The following is a 15502-nucleotide window of genomic DNA, read 5'->3' as shown; positions in this document are numbered from 1 at the left end:
ATTATGGCTGAGTGACAGCATTTCAGGTGACGTTAATTTCTAAGTGTTTGTTTGAATTTTATTTTTTATATAAGTGTGAGCTCATCTCTATGTTTTCTAATCTCCTACAATGAGTGTACTACTTGCCTAACCATGCAAAGGTTTTTATTTTTGTGGTGATGGTGGTTGCTGAAGTGGCTGAGCCCCCCAGCCACATCCAGGACTCAAACTCAGGGTCTGCGGTGCCAAGTCCAGGCCTCAGCACCCCGCACCCTTCAACATGCCTGACCCCTGGTCCCATGTCCCCAGACCACACCCCACCGTGGCTGGCTGTCTTGCCAAGGCCAGCCTGGGGCAGAAACTCGGGTGGCCCAAGTACCCACCTTTTTGAAGAGTCTGATGACATCCTCGCTGATTTGGGAGAGGCGAACGATGACATTGTTCATGAAGATGTCATTGAGGGTGGCATGGTCTCGGCTCTCCCGCCTGGTCTGATGCAGGACTAGATACCAACAGTTCACGGGCGAGAGGAGATATTGGTCCTTCCTGTGGAAACCAAGACAGCTCAAGTTGGCTCCACTGAAACTGCCAGCCACACAGTGTTCTACGTTGTCACCCACCGTGGCTCTTTTGACCCTCATGGGGCCCTTTCAAACTCGTTTTATTATAACATATTTAACAGCTGGGGGAACAGAGACCATGAGGAAGCAATCCTCCCAAGGTCACAGAGCAGTGCTGGGGCCAAAACCCAGGTCTTTGAACTAGAAGTCCTATCCCGTCCTACTCTCCCACTGGATGTAGCACTTGCTACATGTATCTCTCCCTTCTGAGAGGAAGCTGTCTTCCCTGGAGTTAAGAAATACTAAACCAGTTGTGCTTGAAATTCTTGTATGAGTTCTAGAAATATCCAGGGGAAAGAACAAAAAATGGACCCTTTCCTTCTCCTCCTTGCCTCCCCCAACCCCTGGGGGTCCCTCAGGCTCTTAACCTTTTTGTCCTCCTCCAGGGTCAGTCCTGGTCTCTTAGCCTCTTGGAAACACATTCCTTTGCCCCTCAATGGAGCTGAGGGCCTGGAGGATTTCAGGTTCTATACTTGGGAAGACAGCCTAAGGAAATCTGCTTTTGAGTGAAGTACACACAAGACAAATCTTTGTCCTTCAAGGACTGACACATTCTTAGTGTCCTCTAGCTGGGCATTACGCTAAAAGAGGGGTTCTCAAAGTGTTGGGGTCCCCAGACCAGCAGCAGCATCGCCTGGGGCCTATAAGAAATGCAGGCTCTTGAGCCTCACTCCAGCCCTGCTGAATCAGAACCTCTGGAGGTGACCCGGTGATCTGGGTTTTAACAAGCCCTCCAAGCTGCTGATTCCCACGCAAGTCTGAGAACCACAGATCTATGCACCAGTGTTTCCCGAAACTTGGGAAATGGGATATTTCCCAAAATGAAATGGGGGATATCTCTCTTCTCTGTGCTTTACCAAAGACCTCTCTGTTAGTCTCAATAAAGTGTATATAGTGTCCAGGAAGACAGTAAAGGACAATCAGAAACCAAAATCAAACCAATAATCCCACGTTGCCACATGGGGCATCTGGCATGTGTACTTGACCTAAGACCCTTCCTCCACTTTCCAAGGCAGGAAGGTGATGTTGGGGCAGAGGGCCATCCACCACCTAGGGTGACTGGCTCAAGGTCCAGTCCCCCAGGCCTGCCTGGCTCCCCCAGGGGGCCGGCCATGGTTCTCTGAGGAAATGCGGCCTCCCACGATCAGTGTTTCTGAGGAAGGGAATTCTGCTGACTTCCGCTTTGACCACATCATCCTCCCAAAGTCAAGTGGAAGCGTAGCCCTGAGGGCCTCTGGGCAGCCACAGCACGTACACCCCTCACTGCACCCAAACCCTGGGCTTGGGAAGGATAGGTGAGGAGAGGCCAGTTGACTTTTCTTTCTGTCACCAAACGGGCTTAAAAATCTGCCCAGGTAGTCGGAATTTGGGAGAAAGGAATTTGGTTGAGAGAGAGGATGGATATGTTAGAGACCTCTAAGGAAAATGGAGGAGACATTATGCTGTAAGAGAAACGAAGCAGTTTCTCCTTTGTTTATAGCCTAGAGAAAAGGCCAGAACACTGAAATCCAACAGCCCAGCCCAAATCCCTCAGCATTTATTCCGTGTCAGGTCTCAGGTGGGCTCTGGGTGAGCGTGGACACAGACCTGCCTCGGAGGGGCTCCTAATGAGGTGGCTGAGGCAGAAGGATTACAGTGGAAGGTGCTGAAGCGCTGGGATAGAAACATGCAGAGCACCCGTTCTGCGCAAGAAGCTGCAGAAAACGCGGAGCCCACTCCACGTCCCCGTCACACAGGCCCTTTTGCTTTCCTGCCAGCTTCTTCCCGCCTGGGGTCTTCACGCACGCTGTGCCATCTGGAATGTGTGAGCCCCTGCTCTTCTCTCTTCCTCTGAGTCTTGGCTTAAATGATACTCCCTGGAGAGTGTGCCTCGGAGGACCTCGCTCTAGAGCAGCGGCTCTCAGAGGTGGTCCCCAGCCCAGATGCATCAGCTTCACTTTGAAATTTGTTGGAAATGTAAATTGTCGGGGCCACTCCAGACCACTTAATAAGAAATCCTGGAGGTGGGACCAGCACCTGTGTTTTGACCAGCCCTCCAGAGGATTGCGATGCACTCTCAGGTTTGAGAATTCTGCCTTAAGGAGTTTCCACTCCCCACCCATCACCCTACTCAAAGTTCTGTGAAAGCAGGAACTGTTTCTGTCTTAGTCACCATATCCAGTGCCCAGCAATGTGCCTGACATGTAGTAGGTGCTGTAGAAGAGAAACCCAACAGAAAAGGTCACATTTGTGCTGGGTCTTGGAAGAATAGGTACGAGTTTTCCAAATAGAGGGGCAGAGAGATGGAATTGTAGGCAGAGGGACCTGTGGATACAAAGATAGAGAAGCAGCTCGGCAGAGCTAGAATTGTGAGCGTGTTAGGGGAGGACATAAGGATGGGGAGACAGGTGAAAGGTTTGATTGTGGGGAATCGAACACCAGCCTAATGAGTTGGGATTTTATCATCTAGGCCATATTGTTCTCAACCCAGGTTGCACACTAAAATCACCTGGGAAGCTTTTAAAAAACACCAAGACCCAGGCCCCACCCAAGACCAATTAAGTCAGAATCTCTGGGGGTAGAACCTTGGTATTTTTAAAACATTCTCTATAAGATTCTAATGTGCATCCAGGGTTAAGAATGCCTGCTGTAGGCAGTGGGGAGTCATGGAAGTTATTTAAGCAGAGGCATGATCTAACCAGTGTGTGTCTTGGAAAGATCATTGCGGGCAGACTGGAGGATGATGGACAGATGAGTGGGTGGGTGGATGGGTTGGTGGGTGGGTGGCTTGTTGGGTGGACAGACGGGTGGATGGATGAACAGGTGGATGAGTGGAGGGCTGGATGGGTGTGGGCAGAGGTGTGGGGCTGGAGGCAGGAGGACCAGTCAGGAGGTGACCCTAGTCCAGGAAAAGAGAGATGATGAAGGCCTGGATGGTGGCCAGAGAAGGGTGAATTTAAGAGACTCCTCACCAAGAGAGCAGAGAATCTTGGAGACTTCCTGGAAATAGAGAGGGGGTGGGGGAGGGGGAAGTGGATGGTGATTCTGAGATTTGGATCTCAGGCAACTGGTTGGATGCTGATGACATGAACCAAGATAAGAACTGCAAGGGGAGAAGTGGGTTTGGGCAGAAAATACTTTACATCCCATTTCCACAGCTTCCTAGGTGGCGATGGAAATGCAAAGATGAAAGGAGAGATGAGATAATTGAGCTGTTACCTAAATTACTTCAGGGGCTGAGCTCAGCCTGGGATGCAAGAATTGAACAGCATCAGGGAATTAAATGTGCAAAATTTATGGAAGTCACAGCCAGAAGGTAAGTTTCAGGGGAAAGGAAAAAGGTCTTGAAAGGGTGCAAAAGTGCTGGGACAGCTTGGGGACCATTAATTAGGTCACCTGGCCAGGGAGAGACTGGGTAAGAGAAAGAGTGGAAAGGAGGCGCTTTCCTTATCAGCAGCTGTGGGCAGGAGGCAACACAGACGCAGACGGGATTACAGGGGCGGCAGAAGGAGCAGAGGCAAGGAGGGGAGAGTTACCCGAAAGCAACCAAGGACTTGTCAAGCTAAAGTGAGTGGCTGCTGAGGAGATGAGGCCTTGGTTCATTCAGGCTTTCATTCATTCATTGTCTGTCTCTGTGTGTACGTGCCAGGCAGGCGAGGGGCTGGGGATGCAGCAGTAACCACAGCAGGCAAGACCCTGCTCCACAAGGCTGCATTCGGGTAAGGGAGACACACAAGGAAGCAGAAGATGATGATACAGCCTCATAAATGTAGTGATGGGAAGGAGACTATGGGGCAGAGGAGGCCCCCTCGCCCAGATCTGGCGGAGGGGTGAGTATGGATGGCTTCCTGGAGGAAGCACTTTCTAGACTGAGAACTAAAGGCTGGAATGGACTTTGACAGTGGAGAGCTTTCTAGGTGGAGAAATATGATGAACAAAGGCCTAGAGAGAGCAGGTTGGTGAGTCAAACATAGTCAAGGGGGCTCAAGCATCACGTCCTGGAGTGATGGGGGGAGAGTGAAAAACAAGGTTGGAGAATTAGGAAGAGGCCACATAGTTAAGGGCCTTAAGTCCCAGTAGAGAGTTTGAGCTTCATCCTGAGGTTGGCGGGGAGCCACTGAGGGGTTTAGAGCAGGGGAGTGAAAGGATAAAATTCCACTTTCAAACTCTCACTCTGGCTACTGCGTGGAGGATGGGCTTGAGGGGGCCAAGAGGGAAGTTGAGGGATTCAAGAAACATTTAGGTGGTAAACTGACTGGACCCTAAGATTAACTGGTTGGGAGGGAAAAGAAGATGCTCAGAATGACTCCAAGTCTTTCAGGCTGGGTGCCTGAGAGCAGGGGTAGCATTTACGGAGATGAGGAACATTTACAGGGGCAGGGTAGGGAGGGAAGGCGATGAGTTTTATTTGAAGACGGCGAGTCTAAAGGGCTTGTGGAACACTCAGAAGGCGATATCTGGGCTAGAGAGGTAAATGTGGACGCCGGCAACAAGCACTTGGATGATATTTGAAACCATGGAATGACCTGGAACTCTTTACAAATGCACGTGACCACCACGTGGCAGAAAAGGCAAATTCTCAGGAGGCCTGTCGAGGCTGCAGCTGGAGGGATGGGGCAGGGCTGCGCTCCTCCTGCCCTGGTGAGCTGGAAGAGGCCTACAATGGGGATGATGTGCCAGCCCATCCTCTGCAGACACTGTCCCAGGCCTGCCGTGCAACCAGCAGGTCCATCCTCTGGGTCCACTCCAGCACGGGAGGCTGCTTCTGCTCTCCCCATCTTCTCCCAGCCCTGGCTCCCCTCGTGTGGGGCAGCTCACTTGTAAACTAAAAGACCGGGGTGAACACGGCTGTCCACAGCCAGGGTCAGGGTGGAGTTGACCGCTCTGTGGAGAGCTGCCATCTGTGGCCTTGGCCACAATGGTACCTGGCTCTCACCATGTCAGAAAGAAGAGGGAAGGCCACAGATGGGGCCCAGCATGGTGAGACAGAAAGACACGATGAAACAGAAAGACACCTGGACTTGGGGGGGGAGGGGTACCCCTAAGTCCATACTGCCTGTGTGACTATATGCAGGTCTCTTAACCCCTGTGGCCTGCCTACTTAGACCATATTGTCAACCTTGGTGTTAAACACCAGAAAAAAGCTCCAGGGTCATTCAGCAGTTCCCCCACTCGATACATTCTTATTGCATATTTCACATGGACCAGTCCCCAGGGACATGACATGGAGCGCAACAGACACAGCTCCTGCCTCCACGGAGCTTACAGTCCAGTGGGGGAGACACATAACCCTCAGAGAGTTCAGCACGTGTGGATGGAGTCACAGCCACAGAAAGTGCCAGAAAGGAGAGCATGGTGCATGAGGACTCATATCGAGGGGACCTGGCCGGATTTCGGGGGTCTCTAAAGTGTCCCTAAGGAAGGGGCCTTTCAGCTAGGCTCTAAAGGAAGAGATGGGGGAGGCAGGTAAAGGGGCCAGGAGAGTGGGCTTGTGGGTAATGATTCCAGGCAGAGGGAACAGAATGGGCAAAGGCTCACTGCGGGGCAGGGAGCTCGGTGCATTTAAGGCACCGAATGAAGGCCAGTGTGGCTAGAGCCCGGGGAGCAAGGCAGAAGAGGGGCAGGTGCGAGGTCCCGAGGGCTCCGGCCAGCGCACTGATCACCATCCCACGGGCCATCTGGATTGTACCGGGACCACAGGAAGAAGCATCCAGGCCACGTATGGCAGAGCTGGACACCGGCCTTCTCTTTTCAGGAGGTTACTTGTCCCTTTTGAAAACAGGACCCCTTTGACCTGAGATCCAGCTCTCCATGCTAGCAGCCATTTTGCCTGCTGCAGCCACACTTCTGGAAGATGCCAAAATGAACCTGGGCAGGCGTTCTGTCCTCTAAGGCACATCTTGAGGGCTTTTCTCCTTTTCCAGTCTTGCATCCCTGTGTCCACAGAGCAGGTGGAAGCTGCTGAGCTAAGGTATAATTGAGAACTTTCACATAGATGTGTATGTATTTTACTTTTTACAGCCAGAAAACAGCAACGAAAATTTCTGGTGAGTCACAGCTTTCTTTCCTTGGCTAGGGGAGCTGGGTACGAGGATCCAAGCAACTGCAGCTAGAGGAGCGAGGCCTCGCCAAGCTGGTGAGTTGGGAAAATGAAATCAGCAGTGAGCCAGCTTCTCCCTTCTTCTTCTTCTGGCTGGGCACCGGAAAATTCCACTTAGCAAACAGAACCCATTTCCAGGCCTGTTGAGCCCCATCCAAATGCAGATGAATGCAAATCCACTGCCCGGGGATGGTGGTCCCTCCGGGAGGGAGGGGAGCTCCTGCAGCTGACCCCGTCCCCAAGACGCGAAGTCCCTGCCTCTGGCTTCCCACTCGCTTCCAAGACATTCCAGGGTCTTGCACTACGCTTGCTTGGGTAGCTGCCAGCAAAGCTCAGAAAAGCACTCCCTCAATTAGTTCTGGGGCCCAAAAAGTATGGTTAACCTCTTGCTACCTAAGTTGCCCCAATCAGGATTTGGAATTCCTTGTCCTTGCTGGGCGCATGAATCATTAATTCTGAAAATATTAACTGGGTGCCATGTTTTGTGCCAGACAGTGCTAAGCAAAGTGAGTCATGCTCCCTGATTCATGGAGCTTACAGTCCAGTAGGGGCCTCAGGTGACAATCAAATAAGCACATAAGTAGACAGGAAATGGCGTCGGTGATAAGAGCTGTGAGAGAGAAATGCATGGTGCCTCCTGAGTCTATAACGGAGGGGGGCGGGGGGGGGGGTTTACCTCACCCAGGGAAGGTGGAGGTGGTCCTTCTTGTCACTGAGACGTTAGCTGAGATGTTTCTCCTGATTGAGGCCTTCCCTGCCCCCCAGCGGCTCCTGGATCTCTAGTACACCACCCCATTTTATCGTTATTACAGCACTACCACGCCTGACATCCATCCTGTTCATTTACTTTTTGTTTCTGTCTTTGACCCCTTTCCAGCTTACATCTGTCCTCTTCACCACTGTTTCTCTGGTGTCAGGCAGGTCTGGGCACACAGTCAGCTGGCAGGTGAAAAGTGCCCAGAAGGATGAGGTGGGACCAGAAAAATGCGTAGGTTGTACAGTGGCCTAGGGATAAGGGAGAGCATCCCCAGCAGTCGACGTGAAGGCTCTGCGTGCATGGGCGCCTTCCTGAGGGCAGAGCGGATGTCCAAGGGGTGGAGACAAGGCCACAGAGGCAGCATAGACCAGGGCCTTGAGGGACAGGATGAGCATCTGGGCTGTGTACTGCTGGACACCAGTCTTCAGTAACAGAGCACCACAGATGGGTCACTTCAATAGCAGAAATGTATTGCCTCTCAGTTTTGGAGGCTGGAAGTCTGAGATCATGGTGTCAGCAGGGTTGGTTCCTTCTAAGGGCTGTGAGAGAGCCTCTGTTCCGTGTCCCCCCCTCAGCTTCTGGCGGTATGCTGGCCATCTTTGGTATTCCAGCCATCTTTGGTGATCCGTGGCATGTAGACACATCACCCCAATCTCTGCCTTCATGTTCACGTGATGTTTTCCCTGGATGTGTGTCTATGTCCAAATTCCCCTTTTTTTATATTATAGGGACACCAGTCATGTTGGATTAGGGCCCACTCTAATGATCTCATCTTTACTTGATTACCTCTGTAAAGACCCTATTTCCAAACAAGGTCACACTCTGAGGTACTGGGGGTTTAGGATTTCAACATGTGAATTTTTGGAGGACAAAATTCAACCCCTAATAGGCTACTACCCCAAGTGGATCAGAAGTCTGAGGAGAGTTTACATGGTCACTTGGGCATCTTTCCTGTGGTCCATCAGAGGAGCAAATGGACCTACGACACAGAGGATAAAGTCTAACCTCCTCCGCCAGCATTTAAAGCCCATTTAAGGCCCAATCTGCTGCCTGCCCAGCCCTCTCCCTCATCCCCCTTTCTGCTCCAGGCAGTGGGTGAAGCTCTGCACCAGGAATGGGTTTCTTCATTTACCTATCTTTTGCCCCCCAAGGCTTCTGAGTCTATTGTACTGGGAGTTGGGGAGCATGGCTCTGCTGCTAACTGGCTGTGTGTTCTTGGGCTTGCGGCTCGACCTGTCTGAGGCTTTACTGCCTCAGCCATCAAATGGATGCGTGAGGGACGGAGTGGCCAGTGGGGGCCTTTCAGACCTCTGTGACAAGAGCAACCATATATTTCAAAACCAAATGTATACATGTGACCTGACAAAGGATTTTTTCCCCAATTCCCCAACTTATTTATTTGAAAAGCCTAACAAGAAGCACAAAAATGGAAACAGTGAATGGCTATTTTCTACACTTTTATGTATCTAGCTTCAAAGACAAGAAAGTGAGGCTGCTGAAACCTGGGAAGGACTCTTCCTGGGTCACACGCATCTCCACCTCGCATCTGTGCATTCACTCGCTCGGAATGCCTTCCCCTCTTCACTCCACGCAGCAAAATCTACTTCAAAGGCCTTTCCTCCAGGGATCACCTGAGATCCACAGAATGTTCTGTCTGAACCACTCATTTCAATCTCCTCGTATAGTTACTTCCAGATGACATTTTTTATCTTCTCGCTTAACTCACCCGTCAGTTGCCCTCCACACATGTGGGCTTGTGTCATCACTTATTCTATAAGCCCCTTGAAGGCAGGAACCACCTCTCATATTTCCCTGTATCCCTCCAGAGACCTTGGCAGACTCTAATTCATTCACTCATTCACTCACTCTTCTAATATCCTTTGAGTATCTGCCATGTGCTAATAGGCACTGCCCAGTCCCAGGGGATTAAAAAGATGACTGGATGAGCCTTGAGAAGGCTCACAATCTAGTAGTTGAACTTAAGGCAAACCAAGAATTCTTATGGCCATTGGTCAGAACACCTTTAGTTGAAGTGAAGGAAAAACTTACTTCAGACTGGCTTAAACAAAAAATGGTAGTAATGGGAGGAAGAAAAATTTTCAGGATCAAAAATTTTAATCAAAAAAAATGTAAAGGAATAGGAGGTTGTTGCCCTCGGGCATGGCTGCATCCAGGGGCTCAAAGGATGTCAGCGGGACCTGGTCTCTATCATTTGGCTCTGCTTTCCTCTCTCTGTACTGGCCTCACTCTCAGGCAGGCCCTCTTCAAACCAAAAGTATCCTGACTGCTAGTAATCCCAGTAAAAAGAGGGCTTTTCCCGACCTGTTCCACCAAAACTCCTGGATTGCAGGTCGCTAGATTAAAGCTCTGTGGCCAAGAGGATACAATGCTGGTCACAGGCTCACCATTGTTCAGGGATGATTCCCCAGAGGAAAATCTAGGTCCTGTTATCAAAAGAAGAAGGGAGGGATGCTGAGCAGGGGAGAGTAACAGACGTTTCCTATATTATGCTGTGTGAGGAAGGGGATCTCAGAGGAGTGGGGGAGGGAGCGGCTCATTCTGCCTCAGGGTAGATGGGTTATCACAGAAACATTTGCAGTGGGCTTGAAGCACAGGTAAGAGTTTGCTGGATGGGAAACACAAAGACAGACATATCCTGCAGGCAGACGGAAGGCTGAGTGTGAAGCTGTGAGGTCAGACAAGACATGGATGTTCCGGGGCTGAAAGAAGTTCTTTTGGGCTCGGGCAGCAGTGATGCAGGGCATGGTGAAAAGGTGGCAGGAAGGGAGGAGCCAGACCACGAAGGACTTCGAAGGTCAAGGCTGAATGAAGGTTTTGAATGGTCCAGTGATATGATCGCTGGGCGGGAAGGCCAGGTGGGAGGCAGAGCAGCTGTCCAGGTGAGGGGGGAGAATTTGGGGCTTTGCCTGGGAGTCACCTGGTGGCAAACAGTGGATGTGAGGCTTCAGGGCAGGGCAGCCCCTTCATGAAGCTGAGATCTGCTGACTTAGAAGCTGCTGTTGGCTGACACCAGCCCTGAGACAGTCATTCCATAAGGGAAGAACTACATCCACTGGGTCACCTGCCCGAAGCAGGTTCTGCTTACCCATGCTGGGTGCTATGGAGTCACAGGCTGGGGTTCAAATACCAGTTCTGCTCCTCACCAGCTGGGTGAACTGGGAAGCTAGTCAAACCTTTTCTTTCTTTATCTGTAAAACAGGGTTGATAACGCCTACCTCACAGTGGTGCTTTAAGGATTAAATGAGGTAATTCATAAGACACTCTCAGCATCAAACCCAGTGCCTGATAATAGTAATAATCATTATTACTGGCATCACTATTATTGCCACCAGCACCTCACTTGGCTATTGGGAAAATCCATTGACTGATGTATGTGACCATACAGCCCATGGTAGGTTTGCTATAAATGTTGGTTTTCCTCCTCCCATTACTACCTTCTCCCCCAGTAAACCCTTATGTGTACTTCAAGGCCCAGTGCCAATGGTCCGGAGACGCCCCCTCCACCCTGAGGATCAGTCCTCACACCTCAAAGTGATGGCACACTGGGTCTGGTCCAGCAGCACTCCTGAGCTCCCTTTTGACTCGCTGAATGTATTCTTGGTACTGGAACAAAAATTCCTGCCTCATTAGGCAACATCTGGCCAACCTCATCTTCTCTTTCCCTGTGAGAACTTTTGCCTTGGTTTATCCACCTGCAAAATGGGTGCATCACGTGGTACGTGCAGCACCCGGCAGAGGAAGGGCGCTGACCCACAGTTCCTCCGGTCAGTTCTTTCACCAACCAGCGGGGATCCTAAGCCAGGCCCACCTTGTCTGGCCTTCAGGTCCTCTGCCTGTCAGATGGGGATGATGACACCTTCCCTGACTCCCTCAGCCCACCAGGACTCTTGGGAGGATTTAAGCAGCTAAAGGCTGGGAAGGCACTCTGCAAAGTGTAAGGTGCTGTATAATCTTGGAAGATCATTATTGTCCTCTTTGCCTAATGGAACTGAGTCAAAACTAAACCCCTGCATATCACTGCTTGTTAATTACAACAACATCTATTTTATCTTTATTTCAACTTCTATTTTCATTTTTAGAATAAAATTCAAATGATATACACATATCTATGTGTATCAAGCATATCCAAATATAAATAAATCACGTCCTGGTTAATATTAATATTTGGAAGTTGCTGATTACAGTCTCTGAGGATTCCAGGAAACTGGGTGTAGGATCTGGAGAGGCCCCAGAAGGAAAAACTGGAAGGAGGATAAGGGGCTGTAGCCATTGCAAAGACCACTCAAGGGGCTGACCCTCCTGCCTTAAAATCCCTCCCAGCAATGAAAACAAAGGTGGGGGATGAAGAGGGTGGAGATGAAAGATGTTCACTTTCCAGGAGGAGCTGGCAGGGGCCCTTGGGGTATCTCATGTTGGCTTCAGGATTTCTGCCATCCTGCACACCACCATACTTCATACCTCCCTGTTGAGTGTCTCTTTTTACTTAAATGGATTTATTTACAAAGAGGACTCTCCCTAGTCTTAGTTAAAATAAAAATTTAAAAACCAGCTTTACTTGCCCTAAATAGAAGGTTACTGGAAAAAAGTAAGTTCCAAACAGTATCACTGAATCCTAGGCAGAAGCTGATACCCAAGATCTGCTGTCTGTTTGTTAAATGGAGGGTTAGAGAGGTGTTAGCAACACACTAGAACCAAACTATAACCACAAAGACTGAAAGAGAACTGAAAAGATCAGTCACTATTTATGGCACACGTGCTATCGATGATCCCTCCCTCATTCTGAGGAACACTGATCCGGTCTGACAAGCCTTCACACTACAGAAATGTGCCCCTAAAACACCCAACTGTGTTGTGTACATACCTCCATGGATTGGGCACTCACACCTCCCAAGGCAGCCCTTTTCTTGCTGGACAGCTCTGGCTACTGGAACGTTCTCAAGGTTAAGTTAAAGTCTGCTTTTCTGAAAATGCCATCCTTGGACCTCACTTCTCTCCTTCAGCATCCCCACAAGTCTATTTCCTTCAAGTATTTGAAGAAAGTATTCAGTAGTATCTTGGTCTTTTCAGTTATTCATTCAAAAACTCTGATAGAGCTTCTATTGTATGTCAGAGAGAGAGAGGGACTAGAAATGGCCCCTTGCCGTCAAGCAGCTGGCAGACTGAGGTGGGAGAACGAGACGTATGAACTGGATCATTCCTTGATAATCTGACCCGAGCCCCAGGAGAGTGACATACAGATCACCATGGCAGGCCAGGGGAGGAGCAGTGACTGCGAACCTGGGACCTGCAGCAGGGACTTCGCAGAGGAGGTGAGCCCTGAGCTGGCCCTGGGGAGACGAGCATGAGCTGACCAGCAGAAGGAGCCCTCTGACGCCCACACGAGGAGGATGTGGACTGATGGCTGACTCTCCGGGAACACGAAACCAGCCCAGAGAGGTGAGGGGACACACCAAGAGGCATGCAGCTAGAAGAAATTTTGCACTTTGGAGCCAGTTAAACCAAGATTAGAATCCTAGATTATCACAGTAAGTGAAGTAAGTCAGACAGAGAAAGACAAACATCATATGATATCACCCATATGTGGAATCTAATTTTTTAAAAAAAGATACAAATGAACTCTTTTACAAAACAGAAGCAGACTTACAGACATCGAAAACAAACTTATGGTTACCAAAGGGGAAACGTCGGGGGGAGGGTTAGTTGCATCAGGAGCTTGGGATGAACGCACACACACTACTATATATAAGATAGAGAACCAACAAGGACCTACTGTAAAGCACAGGGAACTCTACCCAACATTCTGTGACAACCTATATGAGAAAATAATCTTAAAAAGAATGAATATATGTATATGTATAACTGAATCACTTTGCTGTACACCTGAAATTAACATAACATTGTAAATCAACTATACTCCAATAAAATTAAAATATTAAAAAAAAATCCTAGTTCTGCCAGTTACCTGTTCTAGCTGTGTCCCTCTGGACAAATTACTTAATTTCACAAAACCTCAATGTTTTCAACTAGAAAGACAGAGATAGTACCTGCCTCAAAGGTCACAATGTTTACCATGAAGGTTAAATGACACGATCCATGTCAAACATCTATAGGGCACCGGGCGTATGGTAATATGGATGTGGGGGGAATTTGAAAGATTAAACAACCTGCACAGCACAGACACAGAGCCACCAGGAAAGAGTCGGCTGGCAACCTGTCCTAGGAGAATACCAGCTCTGGACAGCATTACTGGAAAGCCATCACTGGTGCGATGGTAGCCATAGTAACAGCAGCAGCTATGAATGGAAATGCGATTCGCCACCTGGAGGACCTCCCCCATTATCCCCACCTCGGTCTGAGCAAACCTTTTCATTATGAATCCTTTGCACATTTTACTCACTAGAAAAGTGCTTCTATCCTTAGGATTCACCTGGAAGGCTAAGTCTAAATTATAGCATCTTTTTAGGGAAATGCTACATCTGTGGAAACAAAAAGTCTGTGATGTTTTATCCCCCCAAAGAAGCATTTTCTTGGCAATCAACTTAGCTGCTCACTGAATCCTCCCTGTCAACTGCTCCGTGAAGCTAAGAGATGCTCCAAACCTCCTGTGCAGAGAATATTAAGCATTATTCACTGACTGGCCAAGCACCTCCCAGCTCTTTCCACACTCTGACTTTCCACAGTTTAAACATATTTGAATAGAATTCCCTGTTGTTTTTTTTTCACAGCTGTCCAAATAGCAGCAACCAACACTTAGACTTCTGGAGGGAGCATTTTTAGCAGGTATATCCCCGGAAGGTCAGGGGTGTCAAAAACGGAGGGAGTCAGAATTCTAAGAAGGGGGCTGTGTCACCTCCCGCACTATTTGCATGTAGCGTGAACATTCCAGAGGGGAATCCAGAATTTGTCTCAACAGAGCTTTTTAAACTGGGTCCCAAGGAGCGCTTGTTTGGTAAAAAATTAATAAACATCCTGAAAGAGGGAGAATCCTGTGGTCAAACAGCCTTCAGAAAGAAGTCTACAGGCTTATTTATTGTAAAACCTCTCAGAGCCTTTCATGGGGAATCTCTAAGGGGAGGCACAGAGTGGCAGTCTTTCCCACCTCCACTCATTCTCGCTCTCTTTGCCTCCTCCCGCACGCCCCACCACCAGCCTCCACAGCTGGACAGCTCAAGGTGTTGGAGTTTCAGAAAACACTTCTCTGGAGGAAGAAGAAATCTTAGTTCCAGGAAACCTCTGGCTGCCTAGACCTACCAAATTTGCTTGCAGGACACCCCTCTACCCCCAGAGGCAGGTCTTAAGGTCCCCGTGTGCTGCCCTCCCCAGCACATTCCTGCTCAGGACAGGCTCCCAGCCTCTAAAAGGAAAAGGCCAGCGCATCTGGCCCGGCTGCAAAAGGGCAGTGGATTATGGATTTTATGCTGGGGGAGAGGAGGGGTCTGGAAAGCCAGCACAACCTGAAAGTGAATTGTAAACAATTTATCACCTAGAAAGTCATCATCCTGGGCAACTCTTCAGCAGTGAATGGCCATCAGAATCCCCTGGAGGGCTTGTTAAAATACAAATTGCTGCCCACCCCCACCCCCCAGAGTTTCTCATTCAGTGGGTCTGAGAGGAGGCCAGAGCCTTTGCTCTTCTGACAAGTTCCCCCGGGATGGGGACGCTGAAGCTACTGGTCAAGACCACACTCTAAACTAGAGCTCAACTTCCGCGTTCCCGATTCCCCAATGAAGGACTGTCCTCTGAGCAACCCTGTGCCTGTGACAGGTACCACAACTGGTGGTACCTTTGCCTTCACCCAGATGGCCTCCCCAAGCTCCTACTGCAGCCACAAATGTCCCCTTCCCTGCCCCCAACCACCCCCAGCCCAGAGTCACATTAATTACCACCTGACCTTCATTCATTCATTCAACAAACATTCAGTGAGGACCAACCATATGCCAAACCTGGTGCCAGGTGCTAGGGACCCCAAGTTAACAGCCACCCCCTCTTCCATCTCAGAGCTGGCAGCCCAGTAGTCAAAAGAGGGACAGACAAGGAAAAAAGGTG

The 15502-nt window shown here is 49.6% G+C and overlaps 1 protein-coding gene across 3 annotated transcripts in view; it reads right to left on the bottom strand.

Annotated features, from left to right (window-relative positions):
* Positions 1–15502, bottom strand: part of SRGAP3 (SLIT-ROBO Rho GTPase activating protein 3) — a gene marked incomplete at both ends in the record, with an annotated part of 250892 nt that overhangs the window by 114430 nt on the left and 120960 nt on the right. For all 3 annotated transcript variants that reach the window (XM_082847212.1, XM_082847211.1, XM_082847213.1), the window contains one exon: positions 363–525. In XM_082847212.1, the coding sequence (XP_082703338.1) occupies positions 363–525 (163 nt within the window). The remainder of the gene's footprint in view (positions 1–362; positions 526–15502) is intronic.

The sequence above is a fragment of the Leucopleurus acutus genome (assembly GCF_964270905.1).
Source record: "Leucopleurus acutus genome assembly, chromosome: 10".
Lineage (NCBI taxonomy): Eukaryota > Metazoa > Chordata > Mammalia > Artiodactyla > Delphinidae > Leucopleurus > Leucopleurus acutus.
This window is presented reverse-complemented; position numbering and strand designations above follow the sequence as displayed.